Genomic DNA, 17,610 nt, shown 5'->3' on the forward strand with positions numbered 1-17,610 from the left:
AAATGTGTGTGCGTCCTATGGGGCGAATGCAGGCTTTCGCTGAAGCCTGGAGAGTGAGAGGGGTCGGTGCGCACCGACCCCTCTCGCTCTCCAGGCTTCAGGAAGCTATCCCAAGTCTTCCAAGCCCAGCGGGATGTCCCGCGGGCTCGCAAGGCTTGCGGGCAGCAGCCTGCACCCAAAAGCTGGGGACAGCGGGGAGGCGCAGCGCCGCCACCCCGCTATTCCCCGACCTGAACTGGAGGCTGGCGGGGGCAGAAGCAAGCCTGCTTCTCCCCCCCGCCATCCCCACAAGCTCGGGGGATAGGGGGATGGCAGAGCGCCGCCATCCCGCTATTCCCCGACCTGAACTGGAGGCTGGGGGTGGGAGAAGCAAGCCTGCTTCTCCCCCCGCCAGCCCCACAACCTCCAGATCAGGTCGGGGAATAGCGGGATGGCGGCGCTCCGCCACCCCCCTATTCCCCGACCTGATCTGGAGGCTGGCGGGGGGAGAAGCAAGCCTGCTTCTCCCCCCGCCAGCCCCACAAGCTCGTGGGATAGCGGGCCAAGCTGTCCCTGAAGGCAGAAGAGGGAGACGGAGCACTCCATCTCCCTCTTCTAGCTTGGGATGGTTGCGCAAAGCCTCTGCAGGGCAGCGCCATGCGCTGCCCCACAGAGGCTTGGGAGGCTGTCCCTGAAGGCAGAAGAGGGAGACGAAGTGCTCCGTCTCCCTCTTCTAGCTTGGGGATAGCTTGGGGGGAAATAAAATTTTTTCCCTTGATTTCCCCCCCCCCAAAAAAAAATAGGTGCGTCCTATGGGCCGGTGCATCCTATAGGGCGAAAAATACGGTAGTTAAAAATAGATATGCGCATTTTATGACTGGCTTGGTTTTAAGGTGTATACAATCAGTTTTATGCAACAGCAGGGTTGCATTTGATTGCTATGTGTGGAAATCTCCCAGTTTACCCAAGAGCAATGAAAGAATAGCCCCACCCATAATAATGGTCTGGATTGATTTGCACATGACAATGTCACCCCAGCCTATTCATTAGCAAAACATTCTCTTTCTACTTCAAGCAAAGGATAAACGATGCACTAATGGAAGTTTCATAAATTAATGCAGAGTCTTAATGATGTGATAAACAACGCCATTACAATTCAGAAGTGGAAAGAATAGGTGCGAAACCGTAAGAAAACATTTGTGCTGAATTAGATCTCATCTTCCGATTCCTGGTCTCGCTCAGATGTTTTCAATAATCCAATTTCCATGGATGGAGTTTGTTTTAGTTTTGTGCGAACTATCCTGGAGAGAGGGAAAGCAAAGCAGAACCATTTGAGCTACATGTTCACCCGGTTAGGTGTCAGGAAATCAACACCTATTTGATATCAAACAACAGAAGAGCCTTTCTGAATGAGAAACTTATATTCCTGGTTTAACTGTTTTCCAATTATATATCCTGATACACTGGCATATATATCTACAGGATCCAACTATTCTAAAATATAGAAGAGTTTTCTCAAGTGCACAAATGAATGAGCTGCCTTCAACAGTATTTGAGGGTCATTTAAAGCAAAATCCATCCCAAAATCATCTATGTCCATGCAGAGAGAGCACTTCCGAAACACTCACATATAGCTTTGCTCTTTTTAAGATATTTGTGTAAAATAGTTAATAACCCCATTATCAGCTCATTCAGGGCACTCAGCTGATTACTAAATGACTTTTCTCCCTGTGGTGTGGGCCAATATAATCTGGTGACATCAGAGACTGGAAATATTTCATTAAAATAAAATATATGTTTCATTTCGTATAATTTTTAATTGAAGTTGGCAATCTTACCTTAGTTGTTTATATATATTTCTGCTTTGCACATGAATTGCAAAGTCACTGTCATATATTCTAAGCTGGGTAGGAATCAAGTGGGGAGCTGCCTATTTTATACGGGATTACCATAATAACAATGTATACCCCAAGTCAACTCACCAATGTTTTGTCACACTTTAAAGTGCTCATGGATGGTGGCTCTACACAATCGTCAGCTATCCCCTCCTCAATCCCCCTGTACCACAACCTGCGCCATTCAGCAGAGTCCCTCAACCCTTGGCAGAGGTAGGAAAATAACCCTCCAGCAATGCAATGGGTGCTGGAAGTCACCTGATCTCTGGTCAGTTGTGTCACTGCTGCTTACAGGGTGCAGAGTGGGAGAGGGAGGGGACTGTGAGGCTAGGATGCATGTGCTCCTGCTGGCCCATTTCCACCATTCTGACCTCATCCCTCACCCTCTACCTCCTGGTAGGCAGTAGTGACGCAACTGACCTGAGGGCCAGTGAGGGGCACCACTCTGCCATTCCTATCCTTTTCAATGGCATTTCTCTGGACCCAACCATATAATATTCTAGGGCTGACATTTCAAATAGATCCATGAGCAAATCGTTCATGCGTCTTCCCTGATCTTAAGCTTTGAGAAGAGACAGACTACAGGAAAGAGCCTCACAGAGTTCAACGGACTGCTACCTCTTTCAGAAGAAAAAGAAAGGCACATTGCTACATAAATGACACGGAGGAACTTTGCTTATTTCCTAGCAAGGTTGTGAGAAAACAGCAAAGCTCACTTGGGTTGTGCCAATGGTTGCAGGCTGACATATGGAGACCATGGCAGTTTCGCATTCCTCCAGAACTGGAGTAGTCAATTTTGCCATAGCTGAGAGTTTTCTTATGTTGAACAACGCTCTAGCATTTAGTGGCAAGTTAAATGAAGCTCTTCGGGATTTACTTACCAGCTGATTACAGTGTAATTCAAAGCCATTATTAGAAGTGCAAATGCATAATGCCAGCAATAGCACATGGTGATGAACATGATATTATTGTGGTCCGTTTGGTTCCATTCTGGACCCCCACTTGGAGGATAAAGTACAAATCCAATCTGTGGTGTCAAAAAAAGAACATTTGGCAGATGATGGCTATGTTATTGCAAAAATGTATAAAGTTTTCTTGAAATTTGAAACATAAGAAGAACTAATTAAAGAATGCATGGTCAAATGGGTAAACAAAATTGGTTATAATATACAGATGGAACAGTGAGAGTATATGTGGACTAAAGGGTTAAAATTCACATTGTGTTATGATTTTAAAGAGAAATTTTATAAAATGATGCATCATTGGTCTATATTTTGAAAGATGTAAGACACGCACTTATATTTTTATAATAACACCAGCCCAAAGAAAGTAACTTCACAGTTACATTTTTGAAATGCTTCTTAAATAGAAATTTACAAGCAGAAGTAAAAGAAGATAAGTCTCAATCCCAAATCTACAGAGGAACACCCTGGAGAAGAGAATGCATTGGTGAATTCTTCTATGGTACTGAACATATTTACTGTGGTACCTCGGGTTAAGTACTTAATTCATTCTGGAGGTCCGTTCTTAACCTGAAACTGTTCTTAACCTGAAGCACCACTTTAGCTAAAGGGGCCTCCCGCTGCCACCGCACCGCTGGAGCATGATTTCTGTTCTCATCCTGAAGCAAAGTTCTTAACCCAAGCTACTATTTCTGGGTTAGCAGAGTCTGTAACCTGAAGCGTATGTAACCTGAAGCGTATGTAACCTGAGGTACCACTGTATTTAAGCTTATTTATGGAAAGCACTGCAAATGGGAGAGCTGCCTTCCCTTCTGAAACTTGTTCTGCTGTTGTGAACTCTCCCATTCGTCAAACAAACTCTGCACCTTTTCTATTTTTTACCTAGATGTTTTCCTTGTCATAACATATACTCTCAAACAACAGTACTGCGCCTACGGAACTCATAACAAAGTGGCATGTACAAAGCTAAACACAGAAGATTTACAAAACATCAGAGTTCAGAGTTTCATTTAACTCCCTTGCCCTGAGCTTTGAAGCAATAGTGGCTCCCATAATGAGGCAAAATATAATCCATCCCAGAAATATGAAAGTTTGCCAGAATGAGTACATTGTTGTGCCACCTCTATTCAATAGGAGAAATGGTTGGTTACAAACAATGCAGCTGTCTGATCTGAAGTGCAGTATTTGAAAGACAAATGAACAGCTCCAAACTTATCCATCTAACGACCAGCCCTCCCATTTTTCAATCTCATCTTCCGGGCTGCTCCCCCAAGAGTGTCGTTTTACAGCCTTTCATTTTCTCCCCACAAGTATCTCAGACAGGCCAGATCCCTGTTGCAGAGTGGACCAGGCATGGGGCCTGATTTATAGGATCCCTATTGGGTTGGGTGGTCTGACTCCTCCTCTGACTCAGAGGCATGGTGTAGTGGTTAAGAGTCTTGGACCAGGACCTGAGAGACCCCAGTTCAAATCTCCACAGCTGTGAAGCTCACTGGGTAACCTTGGGCCACTCACTGTCTCTCAGCCCAACTAACCCAACAGGGGTTGCTGCGGGGATTAAATGAGGAGGGGGGAAACCATGTGGACCACCTTGAGCTCCTTGGAGAAAAGGTGGGATATAAATGCAATAGTTAAGTACCGTATTTTTTGCTCTATAAGACTCACTTTTTCCCTCCTAAAAAGTAAGGTGAAATGTGTGTGCGTCTTATGGAGCGAATGCAGGCTGCACAGCTATCCCAGAAGCCAGAACAGCAAGAGGGATTGCTGCTTTCACTGCGCAGCGATCCCTCTTGCTGTTCTGGCTTCTGAGATTCAGAATATATTTTTTTCTTGTTTTCCTCCTCCAAAAACTAGGTGCATCTTGTGGTCTTGTGCGTCTTATAGAGCAAAAAATACGGTATGTTTCTGTTGAATGCAGGCATGAGAAAGAAGGCTTTCCTGTGAAGGCAGAAGATGATGAATGAAGAGGAAGGTGGTGGCAGCCTTCCTCTGTTGAGTACCAGGCAGCCATCAATGTAATAAAGCACAATGCCCCAGTGTGACATAATCAGCTCCAATTTCAAGGGTGACTGCCTGGTAATTAGAGGAACACCAGAAGATGGTTGGTAGGGCAATGGTATCAGCTCCCTAAGGATATTGCTGGCTGCTGCTGGGCCTGAAATCAAAGTTTTCCTGGGAATTAACTGATTACGAAGGCAGGAAACACAGACTCGCTCACCTGCCAGAACCAGCTCCCCTGCAGTATACAAAGACTGGTTCGGAACATCTCAAGGAAAATGACGCCATGGAAGAAGACCTCCAAGAAGATGCAAGCAGCTCCTCCAAAGACGGCCACTACAAGTAACTGATGAACATGGAAATCTAACATAGGTCGCCCGTGGATGTGGAAATTAAAGAGAAATCCTGGTGACAAAGAAATGAGAGGGTCTACTTTTGCTTCACGTATTAATTTACTGAACAAATTTTCTGTTACAAACCGTAATATTTTGGTTTTGTTTCAAGTAACCTATGTCTATACGCATGCATTATTTTAGAAAAGTCAAGAAGTGCTCAGGTACCTAGAATTTCAGTAGGGAGAATCCAATATCCCACCTCCCTTGGATACTAGAGGGGAGATAGCTCAGGACTCCACAAGTCTGCGGTGCTCAGGGCCAAAATAGAAACTAGATGGGATACTAATTAGCAACCATGTCAGGTTCATGCTCCCTCTCTGTAACTAATAATAGGTGTTGGGGACTATTTTAACTGGCAACACAGAGCAAAGCAGTCCAGTGGGGAAGCGATTTTTATCAGGACTTGGGCAAGAGACGAAAAAATTAAATCTTCCCTCCATATGCTCGACACCCCCCCAAACCCCCAGTTATGGCAGGAGTAGGGGGAAGTATGAATGTGAATCCCACTATGAAAGTTTTAATGTACACGTTTTCCTTCTATTTATTTGCTGAAAGATTTATATTCTGCTTTAAAGGGCAAGACTCATCACAAGGCAGATTACAGAACACCAGCAGCAAACAGATCAATAAAATGTGGACAAAAATATTGGTTGTGTCCCCCCAAAGGTATTGTTCTTATTATATTTGTATACATAATTTACATTAAATGCTGAGGTATTTTCATTTCACAAACAAAAATGCATGTACATATATGTGCTTTCCTATTTTTTAAATATTTTGGAAATATGGTAACCCTAAAGTACATGCTTCTGTGATCCTAAACATATTGTTAACGCAAAGCAGAGAGCCACACTCATCAATAAGTGTGTTATGTTTGGGATCGCAGTACACACTGTGGTGTCTGCTTAATTAACTTAAATATAAGGAGCCTTTAACCCTACTTCAAACCCCAAATCTTTAACTCTTCTATCCTTCCTTTAGTCTGCCTAATACAGTAAAGATAGAAAGTTCATTCTTCAGCTCCATTAATTCTCATTCTTGACCTTTCCTTCAGCCTCTCTTTGTCGCACCCTTTCATACATGACTATATGATGTAATTTTTCTAATGCAGCTTTTACCAACCTAGGGCAAAGCAGGGTTTATTGGGTGTTGCAGTCCAAAACATCTGGAGGGCACCAGGTTGGTGAGCACTTCTCTAATTGATAACCTTTTATCTTCTCATTTTTGTGTTAAGAGTTCAGAGAAGATTTTCCTCCATTAACAGTATGATACAGTCAACTCACCTTCCACAAAAACAGCAATCGAAAGCATCAACCTGTCCAAGGCTACTGGTAACACATTAGTGCTGTGCACCACAATGTCTACCAGCCCTGAGATGCCAAAGAAAAGATACATGGTTGCATGCTGCCAGTTCATTAGGTGATCCCATTGTTTCTCTTCATAATTATACAACTTCAGATGTGGCCCATCAGGAACAAACTGTTCGGCGATCATACCTGTGTGTGAAACATTGGCACACTGTGTCAACAACCTTTAATCAGTTGCCTGATTAAAGACTAGTTAAAGCCTTTTAGCATCACTGTGGTAATGGCAGCCTTTCTCCTTGCTTATTTTGCATCAGCTGAAAATTCAGGTCAGTCCTTTATGCATACCTCTTGGTCTAGTCAATGCTACTGCCCACAACTCCATTTCATATCTTCTTTCTTTAGCACTATTAAGCATCTGGAACCACAGCTATGAACCCCAAAAGGAAACTTGACACCATCCTGGTAATGGACTGGTTGAGAGCCAATGACCTTGAAGCTCAATCCACACAAGATTGGGGCACTGTTAGTGGGTGGTTCCCTAGACTGGATGGATGGGAGGCTGCCTGCTCTTGATGGGGTTCCACTCCCTCTGAAGGAATGGGTACACAGAATGGATCCACTGCCGTTGTTTGAGGCTCAGGGGGCCTCGGTAGCAAAAAGTGCCTCCCATCAGCTTCGGCTGGTGGCCCAGCTACACCCCTATCTGGACAGGGATAGCCTAACATCAGTTGTCTATGGTGTGGTAACTTCCAGGTTAGATTACTGGATCATGATGAAGGCAGTTCAGAAACTTCAGCAGGTACAGAATTCAGCGACCAGGTTGATCACCAGGGCAAGACAGTTGGAGCACATTGCGTCAATCTTGGCCCAACTGCATTGGCTGCCAATTAGTATCCGGGTTCAATTTAAAGTGCTGGTTTTGACCTATAAAACCTTAAATAGCTCAGGACCATAATACCTCAAAGACCATCATATAAACCGACCCAGAGACTGGGCAGAGGAGGAATGGTGGAGACCTCATCCAGGGAGGAGGAAGAGGAAGACAATAGAGGGTTTGCGGGAGGTCATAACTCAGAGGCAGATGAGGGGGGGAGTTGGAAAATCATGGGAGAGCCAAAGCAGAAGTTGGCTGACACATTGTCCCTAGAAAGCATTCCAGACCGTCCATCTCCCAGAACCTGGCAAACCTTAAAAGTAGGAGAACAAAGAGCTCAAAGGCAGAGGGCACCCATAGAGGAGGCAATGAGAATGATGAATGAGAAAGTGGGAGAGACCGGGAGTGGAGATTCACTTGGGACAATGCCATTATCCAAGCGGCTGGGTTCTATAGCCTCTCTCTGTAGAGTTTGCAATAAAGAAAGACTGTAAGAAACTTTTCCTTGTCTTTATACTTTCCTGGGCAACCAGCCAGGAGCCACTGACAGCACCCTGACACAGTGTCATCATCAGACGAGGCCTTTCTTTGTGTGCCTCCTCCATGTGAGGTCTGGTGGGCAGAAATATGAGAGTGGGCCATTTCTTTGGAAGCCCTCCACTTGTGGAATGCTCTCCCCAGGGAGGCTCACTTTAAACATGGGACCTTCTACACAGAAAAAAGATCCCCTGCCACTAAGCTATGACCCTTCTCCCATTCAATGACAGACAGAATCCACACTACAATTTGTTTTACCATTAATGCATATTGTTTTAAAAATAATCATGGTTTGTATTGTTATTCATGAAGACCCAAACATCCTCAGTCCTAACTATTTTCAACTTACCAATTAGGGCAAAGGAGGCTTTGGCTATGCCTTCTGCTATTTCTAAGTGATGAAATCCTGCCTTGGAACCAATGGAAGCGTTCTTTTTCCTTCGACAGAGGTACTTCAGTGGATATTTCACAGACCACCACAGGCCAAAGATAAGCAAGAAACTTCCAGGAAGTGCATGACCTTTAAAATTTCCCATCTTTTCCTACTGCACAAAAAGATACGGTCAAAGAGTGTTCTTTAGTAAAGCGTTCCTGGAAGAAACCCGTTACTTGTGGCTCTAATCTTAAGTTTCAGTCTGCATATAAACATATTCCTGCAGGAGGTGGCTTTACAACATTTGCTTGTCACGTGGATCCTCATTATGTTGGACAGATGCAGCCTTGGAGATGGTGGGGAGCCTAGTGTTATAATGCTTGGACGATCTGAGCTCTCCTTTAGAGCAGGGTTGGGGAACCAGATGTGGCTGGGTCTCCTACTCTCACCAGCCCAAGTCAGCATAGCCAGTGCTAGACTGCAAGTCCTAGAACACCTGGAGAGCCACAGGTTCTCCACCCTTAGAATAACAGAATTGTAGAGCTGGAAGGGAACCCAAGGGTAATCTACTCCAACCCCTGCAATGCAGGAATCTCAGCTTGTATTAAAAGATATGTGCATATGCACTTCTCATTGAAACAGTCTGATTCCAGATTCCTTTCCACCCCTCCTCAACGCTGCGATCCAAATTCCCTTTGTACCAGGCTCGGTTTTGTATTTTATTTTCATAGCCAGAGCCCCTGTCAGTCTCGCCTGGCCTACAGAAAGCCCTAGACTGGTGCAGCTATTTGCCGGCCCCACCACCTTCAGCTGCTATAAGCAGCAGGGCTGTGGATGCTGTGGTGCAATACCCCGGCTGGATCTCCCTTCAGCAGGCCGTGCTCACAACTCGGCCCAGGGACCCCCAGCAGCGGATCTCCGACTCAGCTGAAGAATCGGCAACAAGCCCCCTCCTCCCCAATCGCTCCGCCGAAATACGCTCCAAAACCCCCCAGATAGGCCGCCGGCCGCAAAGTCTAGTGGCCCCCTGAGCGAGGGTCTCTCCCCAACACCGCCACCTCGAACTGCATTCTCCCGGCTACCCGAGCGAACCAGCGGCAGGACCCCGGTATGGGCCCCCCCAATATTTTTTATAAGTCAGCGCCCCTGACCTTAGAAGATGTCAGACTCAAAATGGCAGACAACAAAAGTGCTTTTTAAGGAACTGATGACTCCAGTAAGTCTCTCAGACTTTCCTTCTCATTTTCTGGCTATCCAAGCAGGTTTGTAAATATTGGCAGAACCTTACAGTACAGGCATCTTTAAAAACAGAATGTGCTGTGTTAAATCACTGTAGAACAGAAATAATGAGGGGTTTTGTTTTGAAATAATTTTCCTCTTAGATATGGAGCCAAAACTGAATTGGGGAAAAATATTGTATGGAATAATATTGTCTTCTGACAAATAAATGTTATCTATCTAAAAATAGTGTGTGTGTTTCTTCTAACACCATTGATAAAAGGTTACTGTGAAACATATATTTTACAGTAACCTTTCCTTAGGAGAAAAAGAATCACTATTTTGGGGAAAATATGTTTATCAATGTTTGACTTGTCTCCAAGTCAAACACTGGAACAAACTTTTGTGACTGTTCATAAATGTTTCTCAATCCTTATTCATTGAAATCAGGAAGCGGGGTAGGGCGGTGGTTAAAGAATAAGCTGAAACTCAGATCAGCAAGAAATTCACCAAGTGATTTTATGTTAGGTAGTATTTCTCAGCAGAATTCCCAATTATTTTATGATCATACTGGCTTGTCCTTCAGAGTTGTTGCATGAACTGATCTTTATATTACCTAGGACAGGAGTGGGGAACCCTGAGCCCACCAGCCAAATGCGGCCCTCCATGTCTCTCCGCTTGGCCCTCAGGATTCTCCCCAAACCACACCTTCTCTCCCAGGCCAGACTTTCCACCTTTCTCAAATGCTTTTGACAAGCTGAATTCCGATAATGTCTCCTGCTTGCCTGCATAGAGAATACAAAGGAGTGTGTGTGTGTGTGTGTGTGCAGAAACTACCCTACTGTGCAAAATGTAAAATTAGCATTTATTGCTCCACCCACTTTTGCCTCTAGCCCCCCCCCCCATTTGCACATGGCCCCCGGAAGGGAATGTGGTTGTCAGCTGGAAAAGGTCCCTCACCTCTGCCCTGACTACATCCCTGTGGTTGGACAAAACTCGTTCTGTATGGGGACTAGGACCACTGGAGGAAATGCAGGGAAGCATTGGGGTGTCGATAGAAATTCCGTATCAATGTTTTATCACGTTCAGGACCAGCAATCCATGGCTGCGTGCTGTAACACGTGAACAAATATTGAAGATGGTTCCAACCTTACTGTATTCAGTTTCCTTGGTGTGGGACTTGGTATTCTCCATGGTATTCTGGAACCTATCTGGATGCTGCTTCTCAGGGTATTTAGGTTTGTGCCATTGAGGTTTTGTCTATAATTTCTGGATTTCCCCTTGGTATTGGAAATTCCGAAAGGACTGGTATAGAGAATAAGGTGTGTCACTTTGAATACTTTCCCCCCTCTGTCTGTGTGTGAGCACCTTCCTCTTGTCTCAGACTCTATTAGGATATCCTTCAATGCATCATCTCTGAATACACTTTGAATGGGGTGTGTGCTTCTCAGTGTTTCAGCTACAGAGCCTGGCATGCCACCATTTTTGTATCTATCACATGAGCGGCGAACTGAATCATATCCAAGGTTGTCTCTGCAATAAATGTTGCTGACTTTATTAACTTATGGGGTGTTTTGTCTCACCCTGTTTTGAACTTGCAGTGCATTTTTTGTAAGATCCTCCAGGCAGGTAATGGATGTTCTTATGGAATTTAAAGATGTGCAAGACGCACACATGGAGAGGCCAGTCACGCTGTGGACCTTCTTAAGAAGAAGTCAATGGATCATCTTTAATGGGTCTAAGGTACAAAATGTTATTAGCCAGTGGAACTGACTTCCTACATTCCTACAGCAGAGAATGATGCAGCTTTAATTTGAGCAATTATCTCAATTAACTAGACGCCTATAGCAGAGGCACCCTATGTACTCTCTTTCAAATCAGAACCAGTGAAGGACCAGGAGCACAGCCTGGGAGTCATTTTGGGCTCACAGCTGTCCATGGAGGCGCAGGTTAATTATGTGTCCAGGGCGGCTTTCTACCAGCTCCATCTGGCACGCAGACTAAGACCCTACCTGCCCACGGACTGTCTCGCCAGAGTGGTGCATGCTCTAGTTATCTCCCGCTTGGACTACTGCAGTGCGCTCTACATGGGGCTACCTTTGAAGGTGACCCGGAAACTGCAATTAATCCAGAATGCGGCAGCTAGACTGGTGACTGGGAGCAGCCGCCGAGACCATATAACACCGGTCTTGAAAGACCTACATTGGCTCCCAGTATGTCTCCGAGCAGAATTCAAAGTGTTGGTGCTGACCTTTAAAGCCCTAAATGGCCTTGGTCCAGTATACCTGAAGGAGTGTCTCTACCCCCATCGTTCTGCTCGGACACTAAGGGCCTTCTGGCGGTTCCCTCATTGCAAGAAGCCAAGTTACAAGGAACCAGGCAGAGGGCCTTTTCGGTAGTGGCACCTGCCCTGCGGAACGCCCTCCCACCAGATGTCAAAGAGAACTACCAGGCTTTTAGAAGGCATCTGAAGGCAGCCCTCTTTAGGGAAGCTTTTAATGTTTAATAGACTACTGTATTTTAATACTTTTTTGGAAGCCGCCCAGAGTGGCTGGGGAAACCTAGCCAGATGGGCAGGATATACCGGTAAATAATAAATTGTTGTTGTTGTTGGTCAGCAGTTAAAGAGAACTATTTGTTTTATTTCATTAACTTCCACTTGTGTGCATACTGCTTGTGCAGCTGAGTTTCAATGCTCTTTCCAGGGTGGACAAAAAGAAATGATTAATTTTTTAAAAAATAAAATGATTTTTTAATTATTATTTAAATCGGATTGTTTTGGATTTAAATTGGATTTTTAAAATAAAACGCTTTTGGAGGAAAAATCTTTCTAAAGACAGTTTTCTATTTAAGTTACATTATAGTCCAAAGGCTATTCATCAGGGAATAAAAATTTGTTTTAACTTTTTCATGTGTGCTAAAACTCAGTCTAAGGTGTGTGGGGGTTTTTAAAAAATCGTTTAACCACATCAGTTAACAAACATGGATACATATGCTATAATGTTATTGTTTTAGTTAAATAAATGGTTTAAATTGTTATTAAGGAAATGGTTATTTTTCTCTGACTAGTGATTTAAATCGTGACTTAAATCAATTTGATTTCAATCAAATCCACCCTGGCTCTTTCTTTTTCTTTGCAGGGTTACCCTGCTCAAGATTCCACTGTTGGCAATTTCTGTTGTTTCATTGCTGTTGCAAAGGCGGAAAACGATAGTCTGCATGTGCACACTTACCAGATACACAGGAAGGAGGCACACTGCAAGCTTTTTAAACAAATGTTGAAATTTGCAAGAGGCTGGGTTGCTTGACAGGAAGCCACATGTGCCTCTGATGACAGACGAGTAAGACCTAAGGTAACCAAATATCAACACATGAGAGGCATGTAATGACTCTCTTGAAAAAGGCAATGGGAAGGTTTGACTTCTTGGGGAAATTTGACTTCTTGCACAGAGCCATCACTTCATTCTTCCTCTTCTACTACATGGAACTCTGTTGGGTATGAAGTACTAGCCTGCAACTGAAGCAAACTATCCCCATTCCCATCAGCGCTGTCTAGAGAAATCTAGAATGGAGTAAGAGACTCGGTGCCCCCAGTAGGGAGAATTGTAGCATGTGGCGCATTATGGCTGGAGAGCTGCTTATGCATCACGGGGTGTCCTTGTATTGGAGATGATAAATGGGCTTAGTTAATAAGAACTTCTTTAATCTGTTCCAGAACTTGAAGAGAGAATAAGAAGCCCCTTGCATTTCCAGTTGCATATTTAAGCAGAGACGCCGTAGCATATCCTGTCTTGTTGAACCTGCCTTAAGCAGAGGATTGGTTCAGCTAGACACGGGCCAGGCAGAAGACAAATCTACAACAATTGGTGATATCTCAGGAATTTTCAGTAGATTGGCAAGGGGTTTCGGATTCCCATTAGTTTAACAATGGCAACAACAAAATGGCCCCCTACACACATGCTGAAAAGCTTTAAGAATCCCTGATCTGCAGAAACTCTGGGTCGATTTTGCATGTCACCCCTAGGCAGCTGCCCACCCCAATCAAGTAAATAAATAAAAATACTTAAGTAACTGAACAATCACATTGCAGTTAGCTTGGTTCTGCACACACCCCCAACATAAAACCTGCGCCCCCAACATAAATCCTGGCTATGCCCAGGCCCCTAAGCCACCATTTTGCAGCTCCCCACACCTGGAGCAGATGAACTGAAAGATCCCTTCCACAATTCAATAATTCTCCACAGTAAAATATGCAACAGCATTCCTTAGGGGCTGGTGTACATAACAAGGACATGACCCAGAAGGCCTACATTACTTAGTACTTCCATTAATTTATCCCTTGAATTAGACAGCCATCTTTCATCTTACAGACTTTGTTCACCATTTTCTCTACCACCTGAAATATCTGAATCATATTGGGCAGCATGGCTGTGGCAGCGACGATTCTGTCTTAGGGAACTAAGTTGTAGCAGCTTTTCTTGACTTCCATGACTTACTTTTATGAACTTCATAAGGGGAAACATTGGTTTGCAGAATCACCTTTGATATAGAAAGCATGCTTTATAGGTTAAGATTTAATAACAGTAACAAAAAAAACTATGTTGAAATATCCTATTGTGGTGCGATAATATTTTGGGGTCATATTTTCAATTGGAAAAAAGGTGTTTCCAATTACTCTTGGGAGCATTCCTGTGTGTCATAACAACCCAGGCTAGCATATAAAGGAACAAGCAAGCTATAGACCTGTATCTAATATTTTGTGACATGCTGTATTGTATTTACACATAGATCAGTTGCCATCAACACTTGACTCATGCTGAAAATATCTGCAGTGCTACCAGAATAATGAAATGTGTTGGGGTTTTTTAAAAAAATGGTTAGATCACATCCTTGTTGTTGTTGGGGAAAAAACCCCATACGGGTCTTGAAGGCAAAGGAGCAACTAAAACACGTTAGTTAATCTTCAACAAGTTTCCCTATTTATTTAGGCACACTGAGTGTTTCCCACCAAGCCCCACAATATATAAAGAATAGAAGGCAGGCCAAATAACAGCAAATATGAAAAAACTATTCTATACACCACTCTCCCTAGATTCCGCAAACTCCGGTGTAGCGGGGAAGGGAGTCGACTTTCCAGGAGCCACAGAAAAAAAAGACAGCAGCCGGCGGGAGGTTCTCCTGCACAGTCCCCAACAAACTGCGCCCAAGGTGCGAGAAAGGCGTTTAACATTCATTCCGACAGGACTTGCTCAGGAGAACGTCCCGCTAGAATGTGAGAAAGGCTTGAGCTGAAATCTTCCAGCGAGAGATGCTCAAAGACGTGCGTCGACGTCGCTGCAAATCACATATAAATGCTTTTCCTACTCAGAACTCCATGGGAATCCAGTTATTCCCAGGTAAGCGCAGAACTGCCCGAGTAGCGCTAAACTCAGGAAATGAGACTTTTGCGGCGTGAACGTGCTCAGGATCGGGCAGCGAGCAGACGGGAGAGATCCACTCCGGAGCAGATGGTAGAGATCCTTTCCGGAGCAGACGGTAGAGATCCACTCCGGAGCAGATGGGAGAGATCCACTCTGGAGCAGACAGGAGAGATCCACTCCACAGCAGGTGGGAGAGATCCACTCCGGAGCAGACAGGAGAGATCCACTCCAGAGCAGATGGGAGAGATCCACTCCCTCAAATCTGTGGAAACGGGGGGGGGGGGGAGAACCACGCAAATACAGGGGCTAAGGCTTACCGAACTTGGTCTGCTTCTTTGCAACTTTTTTTTGCAAAATGATCCTTATTGTCCCAATTGGGAACTTTTGAGAATCATTTAACCCGCGGCGCTCCGGCGACTTTCAAGGATGCGGACGTGTGGGTGACCTCATCCCTCCTCAGCAGCAGCTACGAAAGGCTGGAGGCGATCGTCGTCCGGGAAAGATGCATCCGCGCGGCGGCTCCTCCCCGCTCCCATCCCGCCTCCTCCCGCTGCCCAGAGTTGCGCCTCTTCGGGCCAGTGGCGCCGCTGGGACAATCAAGCCGGCGCCTGCTCCCTCTCTCCTCCGCGCCCGCCTCCCCAGCCGCGTCCCATTGGCCCCTTCTACCCCCTCTCGCCTGCGGATGGGCTGGAGGAGACGTCCGTCTGCGAGAGAGTTCCCCGCCTCCCTGCAGCCGCCCTCTGCTGGGGTAAGAGGGGCACTGCCTCAGGGGCTGCAGTGATGTGGCACTGAGGGGAGGTGGCCAAAGGCAGGGAAGGGGAGAGACTGTCCCACAGGCGAGATGGGCACAACTGGCGCCCACTGGCCCGATTGGGAGTCACGGAGGACTGCTGCCTTGGGAGGAGAAAACGAGGGGTGCTCTCCTACCAAGAGTCAAGCGAAGATGTTCTCTCCCACGTTGTGGGCACTTTTGGGAGTCCCAGAAGAACAGCCATTTATTTCCTTTGTAGGAACTCCTGCTGGTCTTAAGAAATTGAGAGAGAGAAAGCACAGCCCTCTGGATTTTTCAGGAGGACCCTTTAAGCAGCAATCGTTTGGCAAACTTCCCTGGCCTGATAGATGCAAATTCAATTCCTTTACTGTATTTGGTTCCAGTTATTACTAAAAGGCTTTTGTTTTTGCAGAGCTGCACAGCCCCAAAAGGAAGAAGACCCCATTAAAATTGGCCCTTATTCTCCAGCACAGGGAAAGGGTGACCTCTTCTCTCTTCTTGAATCCATCATCCTCAGAGGCTTCTGTTTCCTGGTTGTAATTAGAATTTTTTTAAAAAATATTTTTTATTAAATTTTCCATTTTAACAATCCAATCAAATCACATTAAATATTCCAAATTATACAAATACATATCATATAGTCCAAATATTCTGCCAAATTATAATTGTTTGTTGGGACTTCCCATGCTTCAAGTTCGGTGGGGCTCTGATCATCTTATATCTCCACTGCCTTGAGTTTCCAATAGTTCTTTTAAATCTTCCTGTTGATACCCTTCCTTCTTTCATGGCCTCTGAGTTGTTTCCACAGGCGAGTTGAAGTAAGCAATGATGTGCTTCTGTGTGAAATTGGTATGCTTGACTCTCCTATTGCAGCTGGTAAGCCTACTGTTTTCACACTTCTTCTTCTTCTCCCCCCCCCCCTCTTCTTCTTCTTCTTCTTTTTTGTAAAAGAGTAGTTTTTAAAGAGAAACAATAGAAAAGCAAAAGGGGGAACAGAAAACCAGGAAAGCCATACATCTCTGTGCCATCTGATAAACATCAGTGTGCTACAAACGATAGGCAAACAAATGTTTGGCATTTTACAATATTAAGATTTCACACAATGGTGGGGGTAGGGAGCAGGAAAAGTCATCATTGCTGGCATAGAATCACAGAATTCTAGAGTTGGAAGGTACAGCAAGTGGCATCTAGTCTGACCTTATGCTTTTACCAAGTGTGCCAATACCTCCCTCTTGTGCGTAGGTGGTGTAATTTTGGCTGCATGAGACGTTCATTCCTGGAAATTGGAAGGTACAGCAAGTGGCATCTAGTCCGAACTTACGGTTTTACCAAGTGTGCCAATACCTCCCTCTTGTGCATAGGTGGTGTAATTTTGGCTGCATGAGACATTCATTCCTGGAAATTGGAAATAGAGGGAACATAGGATGCTGCCTTGTACTACCAGCAGTCTGTCTAGCTTAGCATTGTCTACACAGACTGGCAGCAGCTCGCCAGAGTTTCAGAAAGGGGGTCTTTCCCAGTCCTACCTGCATATGCTGGAGGTTGAACTTGGGATGTTCTACATGCACAGCAGATGCTCTGTCACTGTGCTATGGCTCCTCCCAATGGGTCCCTGGAACAAAATGTGTTATTTGTTTCTTGAAGGAGCCTTCAGAGTTTGCCCTTTTCAAACGGGACTGCTTAGGGTGAGTGGGTGGGTGGGTGCTGGATGACAAGAAAGCAAGAAAGCAGTTGGGTTCAGTGTGGTGTAGTGGTTAAGAGCAGTAGTCACGTAATCTGGGTAACCGGGTTCGCGTCTCCGCTCCTCCACATGCAGCTGCTGGGTGACCTTGGGCCAGTCACACTTCTCTGAAGTCTCTCAGCCTCACTCACCTCACGGA

At 45.1% G+C, this 17,610-nt stretch overlaps 2 protein-coding genes across 5 annotated transcripts in view; one reads left to right on the plus strand and one right to left on the minus strand.

Moving 5' to 3' along the window:
* Window positions 1-17,610, plus strand: part of TOMM70 (translocase of outer mitochondrial membrane 70) — a gene marked incomplete at its 5' end in the record, with an annotated part of 73,771 nt that overhangs the window by 11,344 nt on the left and 44,817 nt on the right. Inside the window, 2 exons of one of the 4 annotated variants that reach the window (XM_083500783.1) lie at window positions 14,593-15,048; window positions 15,125-16,112. The exons of the other annotated variants lie outside the window; for them this stretch is intronic. Of the gene's footprint in view, window positions 1-14,592; window positions 15,049-15,124; window positions 16,113-17,610 lie in introns of those variants that run through there. 4 annotated transcript variants of the gene reach the window in all.
* On the minus strand, window positions 1,015-15,417 carry LOC310705896 (transmembrane protein 45B-like). The gene is made up of 6 exons (XM_083500817.1): window positions 15,276-15,417; window positions 8,297-8,492; window positions 6,513-6,725; window positions 5,055-5,239; window positions 2,756-2,901; window positions 1,015-1,280 (listed from the first exon to the last, which is right to left on the minus strand). Exons 2-6 carry the CDS (start codon window positions 8,481-8,483, stop codon window positions 1,187-1,189), a joined length of 825 nt encoding a protein of 274 aa, XP_083356943.1. The 5' UTR covers window positions 8,484-8,492; window positions 15,276-15,417; the 3' UTR covers window positions 1,015-1,186.

This window comes from Podarcis liolepis, assembly GCF_965112155.1.
Source record: "Podarcis liolepis genome assembly, chromosome: 4".
In the NCBI taxonomy this organism is placed as follows: Eukaryota; Metazoa; Chordata; class Lepidosauria; order Squamata; family Lacertidae; genus Podarcis; species Podarcis liolepis.

What these genes read in the sequence shown, in the direction of transcription:
- LOC310705896 (XM_083500817.1), bottom strand. Translation starts at nt 8,483, where the DNA reads ATGGGAAATTTTAAAGGTCATGCACTTCCTGGAAGTTTCTTGCTTATC. An exon ending in AGCCTCCTTTGCCCTAATTG is followed by an intron (nt 6,726 to 8,296) that starts GTAAGTTGAAAA and finishes TTTCACACACAG; the next exon opens with GTATGATCGCCGAACAGTTT. An exon ending in AATTACACTGTAATCAGCTG is followed by an intron (nt 1,281 to 2,755) that starts GTAAGTAAATCC and finishes CCCTCTCTCCAG; the next exon opens with GATAGTTCGCACAAAACTAA.